This window comes from Myotis daubentonii, chromosome 3 (genome assembly GCF_963259705.1).
Source record: "Myotis daubentonii chromosome 3, mMyoDau2.1, whole genome shotgun sequence".
Taxonomy (NCBI): Eukaryota; Metazoa; Chordata; class Mammalia; order Chiroptera; family Vespertilionidae; genus Myotis; species Myotis daubentonii.
The window spans coordinates 204,008,670-204,034,818 of NC_081842.1; the positions used below are offsets into that span (position 1 = coordinate 204,008,670).

Sequence of the window (26,149 nt, forward strand, 5' to 3'; positions counted from 1 at the left end):
TGGGCTTTTAATGTTGTTTTAATTATGATTTAATATAAAGTAAATGGATAAAGTGTCCCAATCCCTCATTCCTGCTGGAACTACTGGTAATATTGTTGTGAATCTTTTCAGATCTTCCTCTAGGCTTATACTCCCCTATTATTATTATTATTATTATTATTATTATTATTATTATTTTAATTACACAAATGATATGAGAACGAATTTTTATAAACGATGGGAACACCACAGATAAATGTAGTTAAAAGCAAAAGTAGTCTTCTAGTCTTTGCCCTTCACCAGAGACAGCTATTGTTAACAGTTTCATGTTCTCCAGGCATTCAGCTTTTCTTGCTTTAGCATACATGCAACCATACATACTCATTGTTCTGCAGGTAGCTTTTCTCACCACAATAATGTTACCCTGTAGATTTTTTCCATGTTGACATACCTACCCCATTGTCCATAACTGTTGCTTAATAGTCTACATTTATGGGTGTTCTGTACTTACATAAGTGGTTTCCTCTCATAGACACCTGAATTGTTTACAACCTTTTGTTATGAATAATGCTCTGAGCCCTTGTGCATCTATTTATACAGGGTTTATTTCTGAAAGTAGAATCGCTGAGTTAATATGTCTGTAGATCTTTAATGTGTCTAAATACCATAGGAATTTATTTTTAAGTTTTTTCTTTAAAAAATTGTCCAAGACATGGGTGGCCATTACAAAAAAATAAAAAGTGGTAAGTGTAGAAAGCTATACAGGGGAGATAAGATCACTCACAATCCCTGCACCCAGTGGCCGTGACCGTGTACTCTTTGGCGTGTTTCCTTCCAATTATTCTCTATGCTGCTGTTGTCACCGTGTTCGGATTATAATGCACAGACAATTCTCTATCCAGCTCTTTTTTTTTTTTTTTACTTAATGTTATAAGCATTTTCCTATGTTACTAAGGTATTTTTGTAAGTGTCCATTTTATTATTTCATGATAGGTATTATATGTACTTACCATAATTTTCTTAGCTATTCCCCTGTTGTTGGATTTTTAAGTTGCCTACATTTTGTCACTCTTATACCCCAGTGAATATTTTTTTTTGTACAAATCTTTGTAATTTCCTTAAGCTAGATTCCCAAAAAGGAGAGTTACTGGGTCTAGAGGTAGGTTTTTAGTGAATCTATTTTTTTTAATTAAATTTTGAATTGCTAATATGTTCACAGGGTACAAAATTACAAAGGTTATAAAATGAAAAAAATGTCTTTCTCTGACTTAGCTGTGATTTTCCTCCTTAAGACCAATACTAATCCAGGAGGCAGAAAAGCATTAAGCGATTCAAAGGCAACACCATTGCTTGGTTTCTTGTGTACTTTTCTTAGGAAAAAGACCAAAAAATGAATATACACATATATAAACATACATTCCTTTTTTCATATAGAAATAGTAGCACATCAGATACATACTTTATACTTTTCTCTTTTAATATTTTTGATGATTATTCCATATATAAAAAAAATAGAACTGCCTCATTTTCTAGAAATATTTATATAGAATTTCTATAGCCCAGCCAGCATCCACCTATGAACCAGGAGGTGATGGTTTGACTCCTGGTCTGGGCACATGCCCGGGTTGCAGGTTCGATCCCTAGTGTGGGGTGTGCAGGGGGCACCGGATCAGTGAGTCTCTCTTATCATTGATGTTTCTGTGTCTCTCTCCCTCTCTCTCCACTCCTCTCTGAAATCAATAAAAATATGTATATGTAAAATAGAATTTCTTTAAGTGGATTTATCGTAATCAATCCTATTGATACATTTTGAGGTTATTTCCCATCCTTTGCTATTTGGGCAGTGCTGTGGTGAGTGTCTTTACCATTGTGTCCATGTGCTAAGGCAGCCATCTGTAGAAAGGATTCCTTCCTGTAGAATTGCTGGGCCCCAGGAGTGTGCATTTCACATGCCGGTAGCTACTGCTGTCTCCTTAGGCAGTGGTTCTCAACCTTCCTAATGCCGCGACCCTTTAATACAGTTCCTCATGTTGTGGTGACCCCCAATTTCATTGTTACAAATGGAACATAATTAAAGCATAGTGATTAATCACAAAAACAATAGGTAATTATATATGTGTTTTCCGATGGTCTTAGGTGACCCCTGTGAAAGGGTCATTCGACCCCCAAAGGGGTTGCGACCTACAGGTTGAGAACCGCTGCCTTAGAGGGTGACCATTTCCTCATTAAAGGGGATGTATAGTTTTGTTGTTCTTGATTCAAATGGCTAAACTGCTTTCCAGAATTGTTACCTACTTACACTCACCAGCAATACACCAATTACTCCTCCCACGATTCAAAAATAATATGGTGATGTTTGCAGTGTTTGTTCTCAATGGTCATTTTATCAAAAGGATCTGTGAAAGATTACCAAAAGTGAGCAAATAGTTAATTAAAAAAACAACTTTTAAATAAAACACAGCATCTGGGAGAATGTCCTAACCCACTTTTGCCACTACATATGTGTGATCTTGGGGAATTGCTTGTCCTTGCTGAGCCTGTCATATCTTGGAGTTGCCATGAGGAGGAAATGAGATCATACACCAAGGGCTCAAAAGGTGGTAGCTGAGGGGAAAAAAATGTTTAAGAAAAAAAAATGCTGGCCCTCCAAGTAATCCCAACTGAGAGGAAGGGAGCCAGTCTTCTAGGCTCTGGAAGGTAGGCTGGCGGGAGCCAGCTTTGTTCTTCCCCAAAGTCTCCCACGGGCTTTCCTGCCTTGAAGAGGAAGATGGAAAGCTGGCCACCAGCTCCTGGGGGAGAACATTCCACACCAGGACTGGCCCTTGGGGGGGCCGGGGCGGGGGGAGGGGCGGAGGGGTCAGGGCCTCACCCTCATTCACCTTATGCCCCTGGAGGAGCCCAAGCAGAGTTCACTCTTCGCCCTCCGCGGAGGCCCCTGCAGAGGAGCTTGCTCCCTGATGGAGACTGGGACGTGAGGAGCGCCGACCAGCCTCCCATTTCTCCCTCCGTGGTCCATCCTGCGTTTCCGAGCTGCGGGGCGCGGCTGGAGGGCGCTGGCTGGCGAGGTCCGCATGACATCTTAGCGCCAGGGCCGGCCAGGGGCAGCCCACCCGCCGGGCCCGGCCAGTGGCAGGAGGTGGCCCCGGCCACCGTGCGCTCCGCACCCACAGCCCAGCGAGGCTCGGGTCCCCCTTCTCCCAGAGCAGAGCCGCCCGCTGCAAACCCGCGGCAGGGACGCCATTGTGTTCCCGCCGTGTCGGGGCGGGAAGAGCCAATCAGCTCCCGTGTCGCTGTGAAAGCTGCAGGTGCAAACTGCCTCGGGTGGGCGAGCAGATCTGTGCGGCTCGGCGGAGCCATTTTCTGGGAGGATTTGGAGTCGTTTCCACTCATAGTATAATCACCATATTGGAGAACTGCAGCCACTCCCTCTTCGCCGCCGCCCCCAGCCCCTCGCACTCACCGGGTCTTTCCTTGGGCTTCCAGGGAGGGCTACAGGGACCACAGGGCGTGGTGCAAAGATTGTGCCCTGGGGAACCAGCTGACCTGGTGCTTACACTTGGCCCTGAGCCTGCTCTGTGGCTGTGATGAAGCGGTACAACCGCAGACCTCAGCCTTCTCAGATATAAAAATGTAAGGAGCAGCAAAATCAGACCACGGCAAGCATTGGTAAGGTTGTGGGGAAATGGAGGCTCTCAATTTGTCCTTGTCTAGGGAAGCTGAAGACATTCATACCCTGTGCCCTGACAATTCTCTCGGCTTCTACCCTGGAGAAATACTTGCACCTGCACTACAGGAGGCTGCCCATTGCGGGACCATAACTAATCACCACTGAAAACAGCTCAGTGGCCATCAACAGGGCAAGTTTAAATAAAATAGCGTTTATATTCATGGTGGGTCACCATATCGCTGTTAGAAGGAGTAAGTTAGATCTCTAGATGTAGGGACATGGATAGAGCTCAAAATCTACTAAGCAAGCACAGAAAGTTGCAGAATAATGCATACACTATGATACTATCAACAATAAGAAATATATTTAAAAAGGAAATAAAAAGAATTATGGAGGGCCGTGTGTGCCATGCTAGGTGCCAATATTAAAAAATCAGAAGAGTTCATAGGAAATACTAAATTCCAGCTTCTCTGGACACACATTGTTCCCTGAGAGCCATCAGGCAAAGCTAAGTGGGAGCCCCTTCTACGGATTGAATTGTGTCTTCCCAATAGATGCTGAAGTCCTGACCCCCTGTACCCATGAATGTGACCTTATTTGTAAACTAGAGGCCCAGTGCATGAAATTTGTGCACAGGTAGGGCCCCTAGGCCTGGCTGGCGATCAGGGCTGATCTGTAGGGCGACCGGTGGGGTGATCGGGAAGGAACCCCCACTCGCACCCACCTTGGCGACCAGCAGGGTGATGGAGGGGAGGGGGGCATTGGCACCCGTCTTGGCTGGCCTGGGGCCTGTGAGCTGGGGGCAGCTCCTGCGTTGAGCGTCTGCCCCCTGGTGGTCAGTGCTCATAATAGTGACCGGTCGTTCAACCTGTCATTCTGCCTTTAGGTCAATTTGCATATTAGGGTTTTATATAGGTAGATTGCATCTTTGCAGATGATCAAGTTAAGGTGAGATCGTCAGGGTGGGCCTTAATCCGATATGCCTGGTGTCGTTATAAAAGGGGGAAATTTGGACACAGAGACAGACACCCATAGAGGGAAGACGATGAGAAGATGTGGGGTGAATGCGGTCTGCAAGCCAAGGAACCAATGAGGCTACCGGAAGCTGGAAGGGAAGCATTGCAGATTCTCCCTCACAGCCCTCAGAAGGAGCCAGCCCTGCTGTCACCTTGGTTTTGGACATCTGACCCCCAGAACTGGGAGACAATAAATTTCTGTCGGCTAAACCACCCAGTTAGTGGTACTTTTTCAAGGCAGCCCAAAAAAAGTAATCCAGCCCCTCCTCCCACTTAAATGGGGCCTGCACTCTCCAGTGATTTGAGTTGGCAGGTGACCATGTTGGAAATGGAGGGGAGGGACCAATTAGAAGGCTGCTGTGGAAATCCAGTGGGTCTGCGAATGCCCTGCAGTGCTGATGCATACTAACTGATGCAAGGGCTTAGCCATAAGCCCCCGAAGGTCTGTAAATCAACCCTGAATTCCAGTGACACATCTTTTCTTCCCCTCGTGTATTTCCTCTTACACAGCATCCCACCTTTCTCTGCCTGACACCCCAGCCACCCCCACCTTCCAGGCTTGAATTCTACTCAGTGTATACTTCCCCCGCCTCGGAATGGGTGTGATTTCAGCAGTCTTGGTTTCGACTTCCTGTGATAGCTGTAACCTCTGTTCTCACTGAATTGCTAAGATTGTTGATGAGTGCCAACTGCTTGGAGTTTTGTGAGTACTGGGAATGTGTTCCCATGCCAGGCCATGGGAAAATGGGCTATGGAATGACCCAGAAATTTATTGAATTAAAAGTAACTGGTAAGACCCCTCCTCATTTTTGTTTTAAATAAATAGATTTTTTTAAATTTTTATTTTTATTCATTTCAGAGAGGAAGGTGGGGGGTGGGGGGAGAGAAAGAGAGATCAATGATTAGACAAATCATTGATCAGCTGCCTCCTGCACGCCCCCACTGAGGATTGAGCTTGCAATTTGGTCATGTGCCCTAACGGGGAATCGAACTATGACCTCTGGGTTCATAGATCAATGCTCAACCACTGAGCCACACCAGCCGGGCTGTTTTTAGGCCCACCAGTGCCCATTCGAAAAAAGGACTAGATCTCAAATGAAAACCACCCTCCTAGCCCCCAGAAGCCCAGCAGAGGATGAGGGCTCCGACCTGACCATCCCCCACATCATTTTTCTTGCTCACGTTTTGATTATTTGGAAAAGGTGTATTGGAAGAAACAATAGGAAGCAATCACCTTCAGCCTCCGCATTAAAATAAATGTCACTGGTTAAGGAGACATGCTGCCACATGCAAGGTGGTGTCCTGAATTGTATCCTCGGGGGATGCCTTGCCTGTGAGAAGGGGCACAGCTGGAGGAGGAAGGGCAGAGAGAACACAGCCCTTCAAAGTGCAGGGTCGAGGGCCAGGACCCTATTTGACATGTCTACAGAAGACACTGTCTCTGTGCCTCAGTTTCCATTAGGGTGGCCAACTCATCTGGGTTTGCCTGGGACTTTCCCAGTTTTAGCACTGGAAATCCTGCATCCCAGAAAAAGCCCTCAGCCCCAGGCAAACTGTGACGGTTGGTCACCCTCGTTTCCTCACCTTTATAATTAGGCTAATAATAGCTCATAAGATTGTTAATGAGGACTAAATGAGTTATTACATGTGGAGTGCCTGCTGCATGGTAAACATTCTATGAGCATGTATTAGCATGTTAGCTATTATCTTTTTTTCAATTATTTTTATTGTAATAAAATATGCCATCTTAACAAAATTTTTACTTTTTAAAAAAACATTTTTAAGTATTCAGTCCAGTGGTATTAAACACACTCACAATGTATTTAATAGTCACCATCCGTCTCCATAACACTTTCATCTTGTGAAACTAAAAACTCAATTCCCATTAAATACTAACTTCCTATCTGTCCCTCTCCCCAGCTCCTGGCAACCACTATCGTACTTTCTATTTCTATGATTTTTAAAAAATGTTTATTTGTTGTTAGAGAGAGAGAAAGAGAGAGAGAGAGAGAGAGAGAGAGAGAGAGAGAGAGAGAGAGAGAGAGATTGGTTTGTTGTTCCAAACAGCAACAATTTATGCATTCATTAGTTGCTTCTTGTATGTGACCTGACTGGAGATTGAACCCACAACCTTGGCATATCAGGACAATGTTCTAACTAACTAAGCTACCCAGCTAGGGCTCTCTGATTTTGACTAAGTATCTCACATATGTGGAATCATACAGCATTTGTCTTTTTGTGACTAGCTTAGTTCACTTAGCATAATATCCTCAAGATTCATGCATGTTGTAGCATGTGTCAGAATTTCCTTCCTTTTTAAGGCTGAGTAATATTCCATTGTATGTATCTACCACATTTTGCTTCTCTGTGTATCTGTCAATGATATTTAAGTGACTTCTACATTTCAGCTGTTGTGAATAATGCCGCTGTGAACATGTTGTGCAAATGTCTCTTCAAAACTCTGCTTTCAGTTATGTTGGCTGTATACCCAGACATGGAATTGTGGGATCATATGGTAATTCTATTTTCAATTTTTTGAGGACTCTCCATACAGTTTTCCACATTGGCTGTACATTCCTGCCAACAGTACACAAGGGTTCCAATTTCTCCACAGCCTCTACAACACTTGATATTTTTTTATAGCCATCATAATGGATGTGAGGTGTTATCTCACTGTGGTTTTTATTTGTATTTACCTAATGTTAGTGATGCTGAGCATCTTTTAATGTACTTGTTAGCTATTTGTATGTCTTCTTTGGAAAATGTCTATTCAAGTCCTTTGCCCGTTTTTGAATTGGAATTTCTTTTTAAAAATATATATATATTTTTATTGATTTCAGAGAGGAGGGGAGAGGGAAAGTGAGATAGAAACATCAATGAGTAGAGAGAATCATTGATCAACTGCCTCCTGCATGCCCCCTACTGGGGGTTGAGCCTGCAACCCAGGCATGCGCCCTGACCAGGAATTGAACCATGACCTCCTGGTTCAATGTTCAACTGCTGAGCCACACCAGCCAGGCCAACTTCATTCTTTTACATGAGGATATCCAGTTTTCCCAATATCATTTGTTGAAAAGACTGTCCTTTCCCCATTTAATGGTATTGGCATCCTTGTCAAAATCATTGGACCATATAGGCAAGGGTTTCTTTCTTGGCTCTCTATTTTATTCATTGATCTATATGTCTGTCTTATGCCAGTACCACATTATTTTGATCCTTGCAGCATTGTATTAAGTTTTGAAATCAGGAAGTATGAGTCCTCCAGCATTGTTCTTCTTGTAGCTATTATCATTTTAAAGGTTCCATTCTACTAGAAAAATGCTAAGTTTCTATAATTGGAGGCATGGAGGGTGAGAAAGAGGGAAGAGTTGAGTCTGACCAAAGTTTTAAACCTGGAGGGCAAGAGTCCAGCAAAGCCACTAGCTGAATGGGAAACCCTAGATGTTGTCGGTGGGAAGATGGTAGTTCAATGTGACTCATATGGAATTTGAGGGCCTTATGGGGTAGGGACATCCATGAGGAGATGTCCTTTAGGATTTAGAAATAGTGTGGTTTTGGAGTTCAGGAGAGAAATGAGAACCCAAGAAACAAAAGGGAGTCATCCCCATAAAAAGAATCATCAGAAGAAGGCGTGGACTTTTTTTTTTTTAATATATTTTATTGATTTTTTACAGAGAGGAAAGGAGAGAGATAGAGAGTTAGAAACATCGATGGGAGAGAAACATCGATCAGCCGCCTCCTGCACATCTCCCACTGGGGATGTGCCCGCAACCCAGGTACACGCCCTTGACCGGAATCGAACCTGGGACCCCTCAGTCCGCAGGCCAACACTCTATCCACTGAGCCAAACCGGTTTCGGCAGAAGGCATGGACTTTGATAAGAGGGATGAGGGTTAGAACATGGAGTGGGAAGACTGGCAAGGGCAGTGACGTCTTGACCTCATTCCACTCACACATGTAATATGTGTTTACCATATTTCACTGACTCAAAATGACATTGAATTTTAAGACATACCATTGTTTCATGTACCACTAAGAAAATATGCTGTCAATAATGATGACGTTATTTATTGACTATGAGATACAACTGATTTCAAAGATACAGAAATGTGGGGGAAATACGTCTTAGAATTAATTAAGTTATATGTCAGGCATTGTACCAGGCATCAGGAGGAAGGGAGTGGGATAAAGCTCTGAGAAAGACCCTGCCCTCAAAAAGCTTCCAATCTCATAGCAACACCTACAGGCACTTCTAAACCGACAGACTGATGGAGACAACTGCTACAGCGCAGACACCAGCTCTGTTCAGAGATCAGCAGCTGCTTGTCAAGTATTTATAGGAGTTATTAATATAGACAGAACTGACAGCCACCTCTTTCTTGGGATTTCTAGTCCTCCCCCTCCTTTTCCCTGATGCCTGAAATGTCTAGGGACAAAGCCTTTCAAACCATTATTTTTGAATGAATTGAGGTAATTCATTGTGGGTGTTGAACTGGTACAACTCCTATGGAAGGCAATTTAGCATTATTCAAATTACAAATGTGTTTGCCCTTTGACCTTGCAATATATATAGTGTAGGAATGTATCTTGCAGATATACTCACCCATGTGGAAAATGCTCTATATACAAGGTTATATTTATTCCTGCATTGTTTGAAATAGCAAATAATTTGGAACAACTTAAAAATCATAGACAGGGTTAGATTATGGAACAGTCACTCATACAGTGAATCCCAGATCAAGGGAGTGCTTGCTCTATGAACAGATCTCTGTATGAAAGGATTCCTGATGTGTATTGTTGAGTGAAAAAATCCTAAGTGCAAAATAGTTACAGTAGACGACCGTTCGTGTTTTAGAAGGGAAGAATACATATCTACTAATTTGCTTGTGTACATATAAAGAAACTTTAGGATAACAGGAAGAGAACAATGGTTATGCTGGGGGAGGGGGCGGTATCAAATTTGGCAGGTGGACTAGAGAAGGGAGAAGGACTTTCCATACTTTATTTTTAAATTATGTGAATGTATTATCTATTCAAAATGTTAAAGGAATTGAAATTTGTAAAATACCCCATGGGAAGAGTTAACCCAGTGACTATGATTCCCACCAAAGGGTGAAAGTCTGATATTCATTCATTCATTCAATAACCTATAGCAATCAAAAAACTTCTTTAGCAATAATAGTTAACAAGCGTTAGGCCAAAACCGGTTTGGCTCAGTGGATATAGCTTCGGCCTGAGGACTGAAAGGTCCCAGGTTCGATTCCGGTCAAGGGCGTGTATCTGGGTTGCAGGCACATCTCCAGTGGGAGATGTGCAGGAGGCAGCTGATCGATGTTTCTCTCTCATCGATGTTTCTGACTCTCTATCTCTCTCCCTTCCTCTCTGTGAAAAATCAATAAAATATATTTTTTTAAAAAAACAAAACAAAACAAAAAAAACAAGCGTTAGATACTCCTGTAGCTGTCTACACAGATCAAATTAGGTACTTTTGAGAAGCACCGTGCTGAGTACTTTCATGTACACAGTCTCATTATAATCCTCGAGCATCACAGAAGAGGAAGCTGAGGGTGAGAGTTGTTCTTGTCTAAAGTCAACTGCAATGTCCAGGCCCCACCATCCTGGACTAGGCCTGGATCCGGGCACTAGGGATATCACGACAAAGATACAGCCCCTGCCTTCTTGGACGTACTGCTCTAGTGAGGGAGCCAAGCGTGTGAAACGGCAGCTTCACAGACAGCATCTGAACAGGGAGGGGAGTGTTAGAGCACAATGTTAGGGGACAAAGGGAACAGAGAGGCTGGGGACAAGGAGAAAGCCTCTCCCACGACACCCTTCTGCCAAGGACAGGCCCTGTAAGCGAGGCGGAGCGAGTGCCTATGTGGGAGACAACCCCTGCGGCCTCAGCACCAACAATGGACAAAGGCTGCCGGTGCTCCGTAAGAACAGAGGAGATCTGACAACTGCCCCGGCGCGACTGATCCGTGTAGACATCCCTTCTGGACTTTGAAGCCTGAAGTGCTCCCCTGTAGCTGTCTACACAGATCAAATAATCTGGATGGCTGCCCTATCTCGACTTCACTCTGTGCTGATCCAGTTCCAGCCAGCTCCAGTGCAATCCGACCAAACCGTCTGAGCAGAGGCAAAAGCAGTTCTCATGGGCAAAGAGAGACAGAGCCAAGATGTGAGCATTAACTTCGTGCTGCCACTTCAGGGGGGACCGGGTTTTGAGTTAGTTTTAGGAAGCGTCCAAGAAGGGAGCTCTGTCCCTCTCCATGGTGAAGTGGCAAAACTGTTTTGTCTCCTTATACTTGACAGCCCTTCCTATTCCAGGGCTCATAGATGAACACCCCTAAGAGCTAACAATAGATAGCTCTGATCTGGCTCTCAGAAAGACAACCCTACCCTAAAAACAGGCATCATCCCACTGCACCAGCACCTTTTTATTCTTGGGATCATTCTAGGGGAAACCTTATCCCAGCCCCCTCAGTCCCCAAGCAACAGCGAGGCTCTCCGGAAATCCTTGTCACCAAACTGGCAGGACCAGGCATCTAACAACAAACCCAGAAGCTAAGTGGCATCCTTAACAAGGATTAGAAATCTACATGAGTTCTGACATCTTCTTGCTAGCTATGGTTTCCATGGAAATAGACATCTGCTCTAAGGAGAAAGAAAAGGTGGGGGAAGCGTTGTAAATGCTTTAAAATAATCAGTGTTTTGAAAGATTAATTTTTTTCCTGTCACAACATTAATAGTCAGAAATGTGAGATTTTTGCGTGGCAATTTCTTTCCTTTTCCTTTTTTAATGCAGCAAATGGGTGGGACCTTCCTCTGGAAACCTCCAGATCAAGTACAAAGACTTCAAGATAAAGGGTGGTTCCGGGGATAATAGAACTCTTGGTCTTGGGTTCCTTGCTCGGTTGTGTTGCCTGCCAATCTGTCGCTTCAGGGAGGTCGAGTCCTCACCTCTCTCCAGCTTTTCTAACGATTTCTGAAATTTCACTCAGAAAACTGAAAAAGATGGAAACACTTGGATGTTTCGTGGCCAAGTTTGGTCTGAGAAGGAGAAGCCTTTCAGGGCTGAGAATCTGAGTGATTTCTGGTCCTGCTCACATGCTAAGGGAAAACCACTTAGATTGGGGGCAGGGGAAAGGCTGACCCCACAGAAGGGCAATTGTTGTAGAAAATGCAGCAACAAGCACATTTCAGGCCACAGTACATTGCTAACTGTTTGCTTTGTGTGGTGTGTCTGCTGCCTGTATGATCCAGTTTTCCTTGTCTTGGCACCGATTCACTGCATTTATCTCCAGCACATCTTTAGTGATTAGCAGGACATGGAGAGTCTTTTAAAATTGGGACTGTTGTTTCAGCAGAGTTGGACATATTTGTTTCTGGGTTTGGGGAGAGGGAGCCCGTTGATTAATAAAATGAAGGTATTCTTCTACCCAGTTAGGATGTCAAAGCAGGTGCATTAGTGTAATGACCACTACCTGAGGACACAGCCTTGATCAGGGGAATGGGAGGAGGGGCCTGGGAACCATATTCATTTTATTTTTTTCCCTCGGGCCTTTTTGTGGGAAGAGGGAGGCCAATCATTCTAATCAGATAGCCAGGGTCAGACCAATTTCCTTTGTACCTCTGCTGTGCTTGGATCTATCCAGGCGTGGAGGAATAGTGACCTTGTGGCTCCTTTTGTTTTAAATTTTTTTTTAAAAAAGGCCCTGCATCGCTCTGGGGAGCACGTGCTCCGAGAACAAAAGCAACACTTAAGGGCAGTCTGTGTAACTGCTTTTGCTCTTCCTTCTCTATCATCTGGCCAAAGGCAGGCAGAACAGATGGAGTCTGCATTTAAGCCAAGTGACTGTTAGACCAAAGGAGATCAAATTCCAGAGCTTTTGGTCTAAGTCACTCACGCTCTCCCTCCTCAGCTCTGATCGCCAGTTTGGGGACCCGTAGGATGGTAGCGAGAACGCACAGAGTGAGGAAAGAGCCACGCCCGTGATCTGTTAGGGCGGAGTGGTTTAGGGATTATGATGATGTCACAATACAGGTGATACGCAGGTGCCAAGGTACGGCCTCGGGTGCAGGGGGCCTTTCCAAGGGTCGTAGAGTGGCATTGTCCTGTCACAAGGGCTTGGGCATCTTAGGTAGAGGCACCGGATGGGAAACCGTTGGGGCACTGCGCTATCTGAGTATTGTCCTTTCGACGAAGCGGAGCAAGTAGCCCAACCGAGGCGGAGTCCAGGCAGCCACCCTCGGAGAGGTGCGGAGGGACCCCGCCCCGCCCCGCCCCGCCCCGTCCTGCCCTTTTCCCAGGGATGGGAGAGCTGGTTCAGATCCAGACCAAGGGCCATGTCCTTTTCCGCCGCTAGACAACCGCCTGGGTCCCCGGTTTACACCTGGGGAGACCCCTAAACGCCCCCACCCCTCGCATTGTCCTCCTGCCACGCTAGCCTGGACTACATTTCCCGAGGTGCTCCGGGGCCCACAGGGGCGGGGTCCACTGCGCTGTCGGGGGAAGGGGCCGGCACGTGCCGCCCCTCTCAGCCAATGCAGAGCCCTCCGGGGAGGTCACGTGCCGCTGTTTGGCGCTTTTGTGCGCGCTCGGGTCTGTTGGTGCTCAGTGCGGCCAGGCGGCTCGGACCGGGCAGGTGGGTGTGGGGTTCTTGGAGGAGCCTGCAGGCAGCCAGGGGGACGGGATGGACGGGATGGGCTGAGTCTTCGAGTCGGCTCCCAGCTGGGAGACGGCGGGCGCGGCCGCGGGCCCCTGAGGGGCTGATGGGTGGGGGTCGCTGCGCTTTGTGTGTGGCTCGGGCGGAGCCTGGGCTTTGTCCCCACTCTCTGGGGGCGCGGCTGTCTTGGGGAAGGGGCGCGGCCAGCTGGGCAAGCCTCCGGCGTTAGCCCCCGGGTGCTGTCGAGGAGACAATAGGGGGCGTGGGTCCCCGTTTGCCTCCCTCACTCCTACTCCAGTCGTGGCCCCGCTGGGGTCCCCATTGTCTGAAGGGCCAGGGAGGCGCCTCCTGGCAGCAGCGCCCTTAGGGCCAGACTGCGCCACGCTTGGGCTGCGCCCGCTCCTCGCGATGCTCTTCACCCAGCGACTGTGGGGCCGCGCCCGAGAGGCTAACACCCCACGGAGACTCCTGCCCTGGCGATGCGGGGCGCGGACAGCCAGGGTGGCAGTGGGTTGGGTGGGAGCGCAGGGAGGTGGTGGTGAGCGGGTGTGGAGGCTGGCCCACGGCCCGCTCCCGAGCCGCGGCTGGGTGGGGGTGGCTTCAAGGTGATTTTGGCGGGAGTGGGGGGGGGGGCTCCACGGGGAGAAGCCCGGGGTGGGCGGAGTTATCCGATAGGACCGTTAGTCCCGCCCACCCCTCCCCTTTCCACGCTCGCGGGCTCCTGGGTGTTGTGAGTTCGGATTCGAAAAGGCGCGGGGAGGAAGGGGGCGGGGCCAGGGGCCGGAGCATTGAGCGTGTTCTGATTGGTCGGGGGCCGCTTTCGGGCCAGGGCCACGCCCACCCTGGGGGCCGCTGCTGCGTTCAATGCTCTGCTAATGTTAGAGCATTTCTCTGCCTCTGATTTTAATTTCCAGCCGGTAGGGACCTGTAATCTTAGGTTTTTGATACTAGCGTAGGGCCTACAAGAATCATGACCTTAAAAATATCAAGATAGGATGTAGAATTTTTCGTGACATAAGGCAGCAAATAGAACGTAAAACGTAGACATTGATAAAACTCATTTTGCCCGCTGTTGGACAAGGAGCTAAAGCCCCAAGAACAATAGGAGTTCAACATTACTGGCTAATATTAGCCTGGGCGTTTTGTTTTCCACCATGGCAGACATAGACAAAGCAGGGGTGGGTATTTCATTTGCACAATGAGTTGTAGGCACTATTAAGATGGCTCCGGTCTTACTGTTGAGTGAACTACAACCAACGTTCTATTCAGTTGAAATTTCCCAATGGTTGGTATTTTTTGAGATTTCCATAATTTCTAGTTAATGATGTCTTACTTAATTCCACGATAGTGATTTTTTCTGACATTGATTTATGTGGATGTGATTTGAGGTCCCCAAGGGATTGATGATATATAGAAATGCAAAGAAATTGATTGCATGCTTTTGAAAATCATTTTCAGGGCTTTCCTTGCCAGTGGATTGTGTAGAATATATTGCCAGGCTCTTGTCTTCTGTTCACCATGGCTTCTTCTGGTAGGTAAACGATTTGGGAAAACGGAAATTGTGATGGGCTTATGGTTTAAGAACAGGAGGTGGCTTAAGTCTTAGCCATTAATTTGGTACCTGTGTTTTGGTTTTATAAAGAATATATTTTATACATCGGAGAATAATTAAAGAAGAAAAAACGGCTATCATTTGAACGTACCCAGAGCTTATAATTAATTGTTTCATTATTAGACGATTTGGCTTGCTCTGAAGCAAAATGTGGAGTTTTGCACAAGTCTTTCTTTTGTTCATGAAAGTGATTGTCAAATACTGATATATCAAAATGGTATTTATTAATCAGAAAATGCTGAACTTTGTTTTTTGGGGACGTGGTATTTACATAATTTTTTGCTTGCAAACACAGCTTCATTAGCCCTAATTCTATTCATTACATTGATTTGGCTTTTAGAAAATTATAGAACAGTTTATTAGAATAGGAAAGCCCTGTTTTTCTGAATACATTATAAATACGATCAAATCCAGATATCCAGGTGAAAGAATTGGAGAAGCGTGCTTCAGGCCAGGCTTTTGAGCTGATTCTCAGCCCTCGATCAAAAGAATCCGTCCCAGAATTCCCCCTTTCCCCTCCAAAGAAGAAGGATCTTTCCCTGGAGGAAATTCAGAAGAAATTAGAAGCTGCAGAAGAAAGACGCAAGGTAAACATCACAATTCACAGAAAATGGTCTTTATTAAAGTAGTGTGGCAAATCAGTTTTATTTCCACAACAGGAGGAAAACAGAATTGTAGCTAGACAGTGGTTATACTTACGTGAAAATTATGTAATGCCAGTGAGCTCCTATTATACATCATTTATTGAGCTCCTATTATACACCAACTTATTTACTTATATTTTTCTCTTTTAATACAGTGACTCTAAAAGGGTAGGTGATAGATACCAAGCTTAGAAAATGGTCTTGAGAATGTTGTCATTTCCTAAGTCATATAGCCAATGAGTATTGGAGCCAGAATTCAAGCCCAGGTCTGTCTGAAACCAGAGTTCATGCTTCTCATGCTTTTTCTTTGAAAAGGAATTGGTGGATGACTCTTTTTCTGTCTTTTTAGATTTTGGGGGTTTCTTTTGATTTGTGTGTGTGCCTGTGTAGTATTTTTGTTTTTGTTTCCTTGAGAACTGTACAATAAAAACTTCAGCCCTGGCTGGTTTGGCTCGGTGGATAGAGCGTCAGCCTGCGAACTGAAGGGTCCCAGGTTCGATTACCGGTCAGGGCACATGCCCAGGTTTTAGGCTCAATCCCCAGTGGGGGGCGTGTGGGAGGCAGCCGATCCATGATTCTCTCATCATTGATGTTTCTGTCTCTCTCTTCCCTCTCCCTTCCTCTCTGAAATCAATAAAAAAAAAAAAAAAGAAAGAAAGAAAGAAAGAAAAAGAAAAAACATTTTAAATTGCTAGTAGTGTGATTTTGTTGCTCAGCTGGCATTCTGGTATTGTGGCAGCTTTTCTCTTATGTAAGCTATTTAAAGTAGACATCTTTAAAAATAACTAATCAGAAAAATCAATAAGCATTAATATGCTTGTTATAGAAAAATTGGGAAACCCAGAAGTTTATAAATACGAAATTGAGTATTTATTATCTTACTTCCTAGAAATAACCATTAACATGTTGGAATATTTCCTTCCATTCAACATTATTCTATTAATCGAGAATTTTACATAAATTCTCATTTAGTCCCCCTTACCAATAACCCTGATTGGGGTTAATGGGTTTAATTTTGAAATTAGGGAAACTAAATCAGAAAAAGGTGAAGTAATAACCTGCCCCCATCAACACAGCAAGTGCAACTTAAGTCCAATACATGTAACCACACACGTCCACATATAGGCCCCTTTTTAAGCTTCTGTCGCAGGTGCTGTGCACTTTTCAGTGCCACCGTTGAATGCACGTACCATCAACACAGCAAGTGCAACTTAAGTCCAATACATGTAACCACACACGTCCACATATAGGCCCCTTTTTAAGCTTCTGTCGCAGGTGCTGTGCACTTTTCAGTGCCACCGTTGAATGCACGGACACTAGCCCACTATCAACACTGCAAAGCCTTTCCCCAGGAAGATGGCAGTGTGTGCAGCGATGCATCGCCCCTACCTGCTCTCCTCTGTCGTTTGTGTTCATGGAAGAAATGCAGCCTAAGCTGGACAGAGAAGCATTGAGAAAGCCACCGTGGCCCTGTAGCCATTAGCCTGTGCTTTATGATTGGGATTTTGCAAAAGAGAATTAACAGCACCAGTGGCAGATGCTCTGTAGTTTTCCTGCAAGTCAGTGCTTCCGAACACATCGGAGCCTGTTTGGTAACAAGCTATTCTGAGTCTGTTGAAGGAGGCACACCATGGTAGTCAAGCTCCAGGGTCTGGACGTTACTGCAGCTTCCACAGAGGAAAGCTTTTCTCTGAGACAGAAATCCTTTTGGCTTAACTAGTAATCTGGAGGCTTAAAATTTCTGTCATTCATGTATTTTATCAGTATGGTTACACTTTTTATAATGAGCTAATTTTCTCTGGATAGCCTTTGAAGTTAAAGAACAAAATTCTTTATAATAAAGTTCCATTTTTTTGCCCTAACTGGTTTGGCTCAGTGGATAGAGCATCAGCCTGCGGACTCAAGGGTCCCGGGTTCGATTCCGGTCAAGGGCATGTACCTTGGTTGCAAGCACATCCCCAGTGGAGGGTGGGCAGGAGGCAGCTGATCGATGTTTCTCTCTCATCGATGTTTCTAACTCTCTATCCCTCTCCCTTCCTCTTTGTAAAAAAATCAATAAAATATATTTTAAAAAAATAAATAAATAAAGTTCCATTTTTAAGTGCATCTCACTCAAGTCATCTTGATACCATTAAGCAGTAAATCTTACAAGGATTTCCTTAAGGAGTAATTGGATAAGGTTCTCTGAGCAAACAGTTTGCCAAAGTAAACACAAACACTAGAAAATGATGTTCATAATATTTAGATACAGATAATCCAGGGCCCGCTTCAGTGTTATCTGAAGAGATCTCATGTTCTGCCTTTAGTCCCATGAAGCTGAGGTCTTGAAGCAGCTTGCTGAGAAACGAGAGCACGAGAAAGAAGTGCTTCAGAAAGCAATCGAAGAGAACAACAACTTCAGTAAAATGGCAGAGGAGAAACTGACCCACAAAATGGAAGCCAACAAGGAGAACCGCGAGGCACAGATGGCTGCCAAACTGGAGCGTTTGCGAGAGAAGGTGGGTGTCTCCGCCTTGAAGGAGGCTTGAAGTTTCATGTACCGGTGAACTGGCTTCCGCTAATGGCCTTGATCAAAGGTGTTTGGCATCTTTGTCATCAATCTGGGGGCTTAACATGTTAAATGAGAGGTGTCCTTCCTGCGCTGGTGCCATTTTGGGGCTCAGCCCATCTGGTTTTCCAGATGACCTAATAAATTCATGCTTCTTTACCCAAAAAAATAAAATAAAATAAAAACATAAATGAGAGGTATCTTGTTTTAAAATTAGATGGAATAGCCCTAGCCGGTTTTGCTCAGTGGGTAGAGCATCAGCCTGAGGACTGAAGGGTCCAGGTTTCGATTCCAGTCAAGGGCAACATGCCTGATTGTGGTCTCAATCCCCAGGAGGGGGCATGCGGAAGGCAGCTGATCAATGATTCTCATCATTGATGTTTCTCTCTCCCTCTCCGTTCCTCTCTGAAATAAAAATATATTTTTTAAAAATGAAATCAATTAAAAAAAATACGATGGAATATTCAACAATTTCCATCATAATAGCACTTTCTTTGGAAGAACAGTAGGAGGCTGAATCATTAGATTCCTCGGGTGATCCAGGAAGTTTGAAGATTATGTCTTAGAACTCTTAATTATGTGATTCACATAATACAATTATATAGTAGTCCTCATCTGTGTGGGCTGTGTTCCAAGACCCCCAATGGATGCCTAAAACCACGGATAGTAGCAAACTCTGAATGTATACACTGTTTTTCCCTGTGCATACTTGCCTGTGATAACGTTTACGGCTTCTCTTTGGCATATCCACATTGCCAGCATTACTACTCTTGTATTTTCAGGTCATTAAGTAAAAGAAGGGTTACGTGAACATAGATACTGTGATATCGTGACAATTGATTTGATAACTGAGACAGCTACTAAATGACTTAATAGGCAGGTAGTACAATGTGAATACACTGGGCAAAGGGATGATTTTACCCTGGCAGGACGAGCGAGACAGCATGAGAATTCATCATGCCATTCAGAACGACATAATTTAAAACTTTATGAAATGTTTATTTCTGGAGTTTTCCATTTAATATTTTCATACTGCAGTTGCTCGCAGTTAACTGAAACCACGAAAAGCAAAACCGAGGAAATGGGTGACTACTATATAATATTATTACTTATATAATAAACGTACTGACGCTGTGTTGGGCCTCTTCAGGCAGTGTGACTTGGCAGGCTGCTTTATTTGACTGATGATATATACTGTTTCTTTACAGGACAAGCACATTGAAGAAGTGCGGAAGAACAAAGAATCCAAAGATCCTGCTGACGAGACTGAAGCTGACTAATTTGTTTTGAGAACTGATTTTCTCCCCCTCCCCTTCCTAAATATCCAAAGACTGTACTGGCCAGTGTCATTTTATTTTGCCCTCCTGACAAATATTCTAGAAGCTGATGTAGGACCATAGGTAGATCCAAATTGTATGATGTTGTTTTAGGGGTTAAAGGGGAGAAACTGAAAGTGTTTTACTCTTTTTCTAAAGTGTTGAGGTCTTTCTAATGTAGCTATTTTTCTTGTTGTACCTTTTCTACTTCAGTACACTTGGTGTGCTGGGTCAATGGCTAGTACTGTTTTGGCTCTGTGAAAACATGTTTGTGAAAAGAGTATGTAGTGGCTTCTTTTAAATTGTTAGATGCTGAATATCTGTTCACTTTTAAATCCCAATTCTGTCCCGATCTTACCAGATGCTACTGTACTTGAATGGTTAATAAAACTGCACAGTGCTGTTAGTGGCAGTGACTTATTTCGACCCAGGTAATAAATTGCCCAGTGATGGAGACCCTCCTAGCTTCTGTTGTGCTGGGTGGGGCCTTTGGGCTGGCGGGAATACCCATCCTGCAAGTTCTCTGCCCTGAGACTTTTGCACCAGAGTTGTTTGCATTGTCTTCTTCCACAATCGTCACTTTGTTGTCATGCTGTGGCCCAGATCAGCTGTTACACAGTCTTTCTGATGTTTATTTGCAAACAAGCGTTTTTTTGTTTCTGTGTCCCTGTTAAAAAGGCAGACTTCAAGCCACAAATGATGTTTCTAGAGAATAGTTTAGAGGAAATCTTTAGATCCTAGTTAAAGGTATTTTGCCGGGGTCCAACCCCAGCAGGTCCAGGGGTCCCCAAAGGTGTGGACGGAGTCGACGAAGAAGGAATGACACGGAGGCAGCATTCAGTTGATCAGCAGCCTAGCCAGGATCTCTAGCCCGGATCTCTAGCCAAGTTCTGGTCTGGATCTCCAGAGAGGTTCTGTCCAGGTTCTCCAGTCAGGTTCAGTCACCAGGTTCTAGTCAGGCTCTCCTGCCAATCTCCGCAGTCAGGTTCAGTCCAGGATCCCCTGCCATGCTCTCTCGCCAGGCTCCGCCTCCAGGCTCCGAGGCCAGTCCCTGTCCAGGATCCTCCGGCATGCTCTCTCCAGCGAAGTTCTTCTGTCTCTAGAGAACGTTCTGTGTAGGTTCTGTGCCTAGGCTCTGTCTCTCTTGGTCCTGTCTTCCAAGCCCTGTGACTTGCTGTCTTGTTACATCTGTATTTATACCAGTTCATTTTAATCCTGTCAATCTCTATTACAAAGGTTAGGGCGTTTCTTATCTCCATTCCGGGGAGTAAAGATTATGTAGCTTAAGCATGATTGTTCATAGTTAAAGTGATTAATTACCCGCCTGGCACTTAGTTGAGGGGTTTTATTCCCTCCCTAACTTCAGGGGAAAATCCCTACTTGGGGATTCAACCTTTCTCGGAGAGGTGACCTTGGTTAAAACACAGCGCCAAGAAGGTGAGCAAACATATTAAGAACCGTATGCCATATATGCCAGGTCCCTTGAAACAGCAAGGATGGACCGGCTCCCGGCAGTATTTGACAGTTTGCTTGGTGTTACAGTTGGGGATGGGGTGCATATTAACCGTTTCCTGCTATGGAACCTATGACTCAAGAATTGGAATATTCATAAAACTTTCTGTGCCCCTGTGGCAACTCCTGTGACGTGATTAAAGGGAACCGCATTCCCGGGAGCAGCATTTGACTTGGGTGCTTAAGATTGGCAGTTACTTCATCTTGTATCCAGAGGCTGTGTGATACTGTTGTCAGAGCACTGCCTCTCAGTTCAGGGAAAGCCTTTGGCAGCTTTCCCAGGGTATTTGGGAAAGAGCCTTAATTCCATATGATTATTTGCTTCTCAGCCATCTGTGTACCAGCTCTTGGGAGCCAGCACCTATGGTGAGGAGGGCTAATACTGCAGTCAGGTCTGCATGCCTCCGAGAGTGCTCTGCAGCTCTGCCTTTATCTTGATGAGGGTTTTACCAAACTTAGAAGGATAACAGCTTCTCTCAGTCTTCCTCTATGTTAGGATTAAGTGAGTTGGTATATGTAAAAAGAGCACGCTTAGAACTACTTAGTAAATATTTATTAGCACGACTCATAAAAAAGTACTTTTTTTGTCCAGAGGCCAGTGAGTGAAGCTAAGTTTACACTTGGAATTAGAAATGATTATGCAGCTTTTGTGTACCTTGTACTGGCTTATATATTTACTTAGACCAAAATGATCAATTATAGGAATTCAAAATAAAAATGAATTTAAAGAGTTAAGGCCATGTAGAGCCAAAAGGAACAAGATCAAGTGTAGTTTAGTAACACAGTGGGTTCAGACAGTGTCTAAATAGAGGTCAAGGTGAGGCTTGTGTGCAGGAACTCGGATCCTCAGTCTCTGGCACTTAGTAGGTGTTAGAGGTTTGCCTGGGTCAGATGGTGGATGGAACCTTTAAAACAAATTCTGAGTAGCTGGGATATAAAGATGGCCCAAAGGTAGAAATTTGGAGTAATGATACAAGGTGTCCTGTAGATGGCAGTAAGCTTTTGTTTATGTAGGGCTCAGAAGGGAAAAGCAAGAAAAGGATCAAGCTGGATCCTTTTAGTTACAACCAGCCGAGGTGGCCCTCACAGTATCAGAAAGTGGTCCTCCGCTCCCACCTCATGACAACGATGTCAGACTAAAGGGTGTGCATCTTACCCACAAAGTCAGAAGCCCTGCTTTTCTGTTTCACTCTGACCTTGGAGAGACACTTAGTCCTGGGCCTAGTTTTCTCCTAGATAAAACAGAAGGTTGAGCTAGGTTAGTTAACTACCTTCCACTCCAAAATCCTTTGCATATAATTTGGAGGGAAGGAGGAATGGTGGGTGCCCAGGGGTTCTCTCCTGGCCTCAGTGTGTGCCTCTCCCAGCAAGGCCTCTCCAAGGAGCACACTCTACTCCCTTTGGTTTGAGTGGAAAATAAGGCTTGTTCCTTCTTTCTGAAGCTTTTGCACTTGAACATGGTGGTTGCGTGGCCTCGGTGGAAAAGAGGTTTGAAAGATGTGAAGAAGCCCTTAAATCTACATTTAACAAACACCTAGAATGTGGACCACATTGGACTACGTGCTAGCAATGGAGAGATGAAATGGGGGAAGGAGGAGAGTTTACAGCAGCTAAGAACGCTGTTCTGGACCCTGTGCTCGTACCAACCAAGGGGCTTTAGTGCTTTGGTGGCGGGAGTAACCTGCTATTCTGGAGAAGAGAGGTTTTGGCCCCGACCCACCAGACGTTTAGGAAGGTTTCCTCTCTGCTCTGGGTGCTGTTTTCCCAGCGGAGAGTCCTGGTTTCCAGGGCTGTTTTAGCACCCCTTGTGTGTCTGTCCTTCCAGGAACAATTTGGCTCCCCAACTATGTAATGCAGTTGTCCGGGTCCCTGTTAAACATTCACTTAGGAGCAATACGAAGGTGAAGGCCTGGCTCCCCAGAAAAGGGCTCCCCCTTTGGGCAGGAGGTTACATTCGGTGCCCTGAAGATCCCCTCCAAATCCAAGCCTGGTTCTGGGTCCTCTCTACCTGGTTAGATTGCAGACCCCTGAGGTCAGGGGCCATTCAGGATTTCCCCACTGAGGTGAACTCCAAGGCCCCAGAAACTGCTGCTACTTCAGTCTCCTGCCACCTCCTCGCTCTTCTCTCAGGTCAAACAGAAGGTCCACAGTGTCCCTGCGTCTGAGGCCTCTGCCAGCAGAAGCTGGTGTTGTGCCCTGAAAGGGCCGGGGAGGGTGTGCTGACTTGTTTTGTGCACACCCAGATTTTAAAAACTTAACTGTAGGATTTGATGAGCTCCAAAAGGGAGGACTCAGAAGGGAAAAGCGCTCTGCGAAAAGCAAGCGTGGTCAAGAGTGGTACCTTCCCTGTCCTTGGGCACCAAGTCCAACGAGGACAAGTGGGCTGTGAAATGGGTCCAAGTGAAGAAGCTACAGGTGGGAGATTAGCCAAATCCCCGCGGCCGCAGCAGAATGGTGGGTGTGAGGGGCACTGAGCCTCTGGGCGCAGGTGGCCTCGGGCCCAGGCTTCCATCCTGTGGCCTTCCGCCCCCCTTCCTGGCAAGAAGCCCCAGTATCCCTGGGATTGGGGCGGGCTTGGTGGGGCTCCCAGCGAAGCTAGACACCCCTTTTACGTGCTCTCACAGCTCTCTACAGCATTATAATTCAGTATGTGCATACTCGATTGCATGCTTACCACCAAAAATCTAGTTTCCTTCTGTTACCACATATTTAACCCCTTTTCTCCAATTTTCCCTACCCTTACCCCATCCCCTCCTACTATTTAAAGGAAACTCTATACTCTTTTCCCGAGTGACTGCGTTGATTTACATCCCAATGGTGCCTGAGGGCTGCCTTTCCTTCACATTCTCTCCAGCACGTGTTATTTCTTATCTTTTTTAATAATAGCCATTCCAACAGGTGTGAGGTGGTATCTCATTGTGGTTTTGATTGGCATTTCCCTAATAATGATGTTGAGCATCTTTTCACATGCATGTAGGCCTTCTGTATGTCTTCCTTGGAAAAATGTCTATTCACATCCTCTGCCATTTTAAAATCAGATTGCTTTGTTGTTGAATTGTGTAAGTTCTTTATATATTGTGGATATTAATTCCTTATGGTAAGTATCATTTGTAAAAATCTCTCATTCAGTAGGTTGCCTTCTCGTTTTGATGGTTTCCTTTGCTGTGCAGAAGCTTTTGAGTTTGATGTAATCCCATTTGTTTATTGTTGCTTTTGTTCCCTTGCCTTTGGGGTCAAATTCACAAAAGCAACACTGAGACCAAGGTCCAGAAGCTTGGTGCCTATGTTTTCTTCCATGCATTGTTTCAGGGCTTATGTTCACATCTTTAGTCCATATGGAGTTAGTTTTTGCGTATGGTGTCAAATAGCAGTCTAGTTTTATTCTTTTGCATGTGGCTTTCCAAATCTCCCAACACCGTTTACTGAAGAGACTTTCCCCATTGCATATTCTTGGCTCCTTTGTCCTAAGTTAGTTGCCCATATAACCATGTGGGTTTATTTCTGGGTTCTCAGTTCTATTCCTGTGTGTCTTTTTCTGCCAATACTATACTATTTCGACTACTGTAGCTTTGTAGTATAGTTTGAAATCGGGGAGTGTGCTACCTCCAGATTTGTTCTTTTTTTCCTCAGGATTGCTTTGACTATTTGGGGTCTTTGCGTCAAACCCAAACTTGTAACTCCCATGCTATACTGCCGCCCATCACGTATCACAAATGAATGAACTATTATGCAATTATTGGTTTCAAGTGTGTCTCCCTAGCTGGACCAAAGGGTCCCCCAGAACAGGGACTGTGCCTGTCACATTCACCACTGGATCTGGCACATGGTGGGAGGTTAAGAAATATGTATCCAACGAAATGTCCGAGTGGGTGAGTGATCCCTGTGGTCCACCTCTAGGCACTTGTTTTCCCCCGTTCTTTGTGTACCTCATGGGGAGTCAACCAGTTTTCCTGGAAGCAGAGGATGGCTCTGCTCTGGCTTTGCAGACTTGCCTCGGAGGTGCCCAGTCCTTGCTGGCAACCTAGATCTAAAGGCACCAACTGGTGGCCTGCGGCCAGAGTCAGTCCACAGGCATGTTGTGTTCAGCTCCTGTTGTGTTTTACATTTTTGAATTAGTTGATCATGAATTCCTCTTGAAAATCTAATTTCGGCCTAATCTTGAAAAACTGGAAGATCTGGCAACACAGGGCTCACTTTCCTACCTGGACACAATCAGCAGGCGCTGGGCAGCTGCTGCCCCCTTGCGGTGGGATGTGCACTCCACAGCTCTCCATTCCTCTGGACCACCCACTTCTGTTCTTTAAGGACTGTGGGCGCCTCCCTGCTGTAGGCCTAGAGTTTGCAGTAACTGACATAGATGACAGCCACTTCATCAGTCAGTCCAACTATTTTTAGGTCCAAAGTCAGTAGAAAAGACATAATAAACAGTAAACAGTATAATAAGTGACTCCTCCCTCTGACACCCCCAACTCCTCTTCCACAGACACGCTGCACTTCTGAGCTGCAGTCATTGTCACCTCTCACGGGCCAGACCCCACCTGGGCACCAGAGTCACATGGCACTTTATCAAAATTCAGAGACTCAGGACCCTCGTCTCACCTTTGAAGGTAGAATTTCTAAAATTGGAAGCTAGGTGTCTTAATTTTATTGATTTTAGAGAGAGAAGGGAGAAGGATAGACAGAAACATCGACGAGAAAGAACATCGATCCGCTGCCTCCTGCACACCCCCTGCTGGGGATCGAGCCCACAGCCTGGGCATGTGCCCTGACTGGGAATTGACCTGGGGACCTCTTGGGTCAATGCTCAACCACTGACTGGGCAATTTATTTTGTAGTTTTTTATTTTTTAAAGCCAGCAGTGTTTCCTGTTGCTCAGCCAGGCAGAGACTACTGTACTCAAGATGTGATGTCCCAAACCCAATTCCTGCTCTTCAGTTCCCCACAGTCTGGTGGAGTCGGGCCCGGAGCTCCAACCATCTGCTTAGAGTTGTGCAGACGGTATGCTGCATGGGGCACCCAGCCAAGGCCTGAAATCTGGTCATCCCCTTGAACCAAAGCACATGGTAACAGTGCCCCACCCCCCAGAGGAGCAGGCACCGCTTTCAAATGTATCATATCCACCATTCAGTGCAAATACAGGCAGATCTGTGCTGTGCGGTGGGGGCACAGACAGGCTCCTCATCCTG

At 45.4% G+C, this 26,149-nt stretch overlaps 1 protein-coding gene across 1 annotated transcript; it reads left to right on the top strand.

Annotated features, from left to right (window-relative positions):
* Positions 1-13,228: 13,228 nt before the first annotated feature.
* On the top strand, positions 13,229-19,857 carry STMN1 (stathmin 1). The gene is made up of 5 exons (XM_059690740.1): positions 13,229-13,310; positions 14,790-14,862; positions 15,358-15,530; positions 17,894-18,085; positions 19,344-19,857. Exons 2-5 carry the CDS (start codon positions 14,850-14,852, stop codon positions 19,413-19,415), a joined length of 450 nt encoding a protein of 149 aa, XP_059546723.1. The 5' UTR covers positions 13,229-13,310; positions 14,790-14,849; the 3' UTR covers positions 19,416-19,857.
* Positions 19,858-26,149: the final 6,292 nt, after the last annotated feature.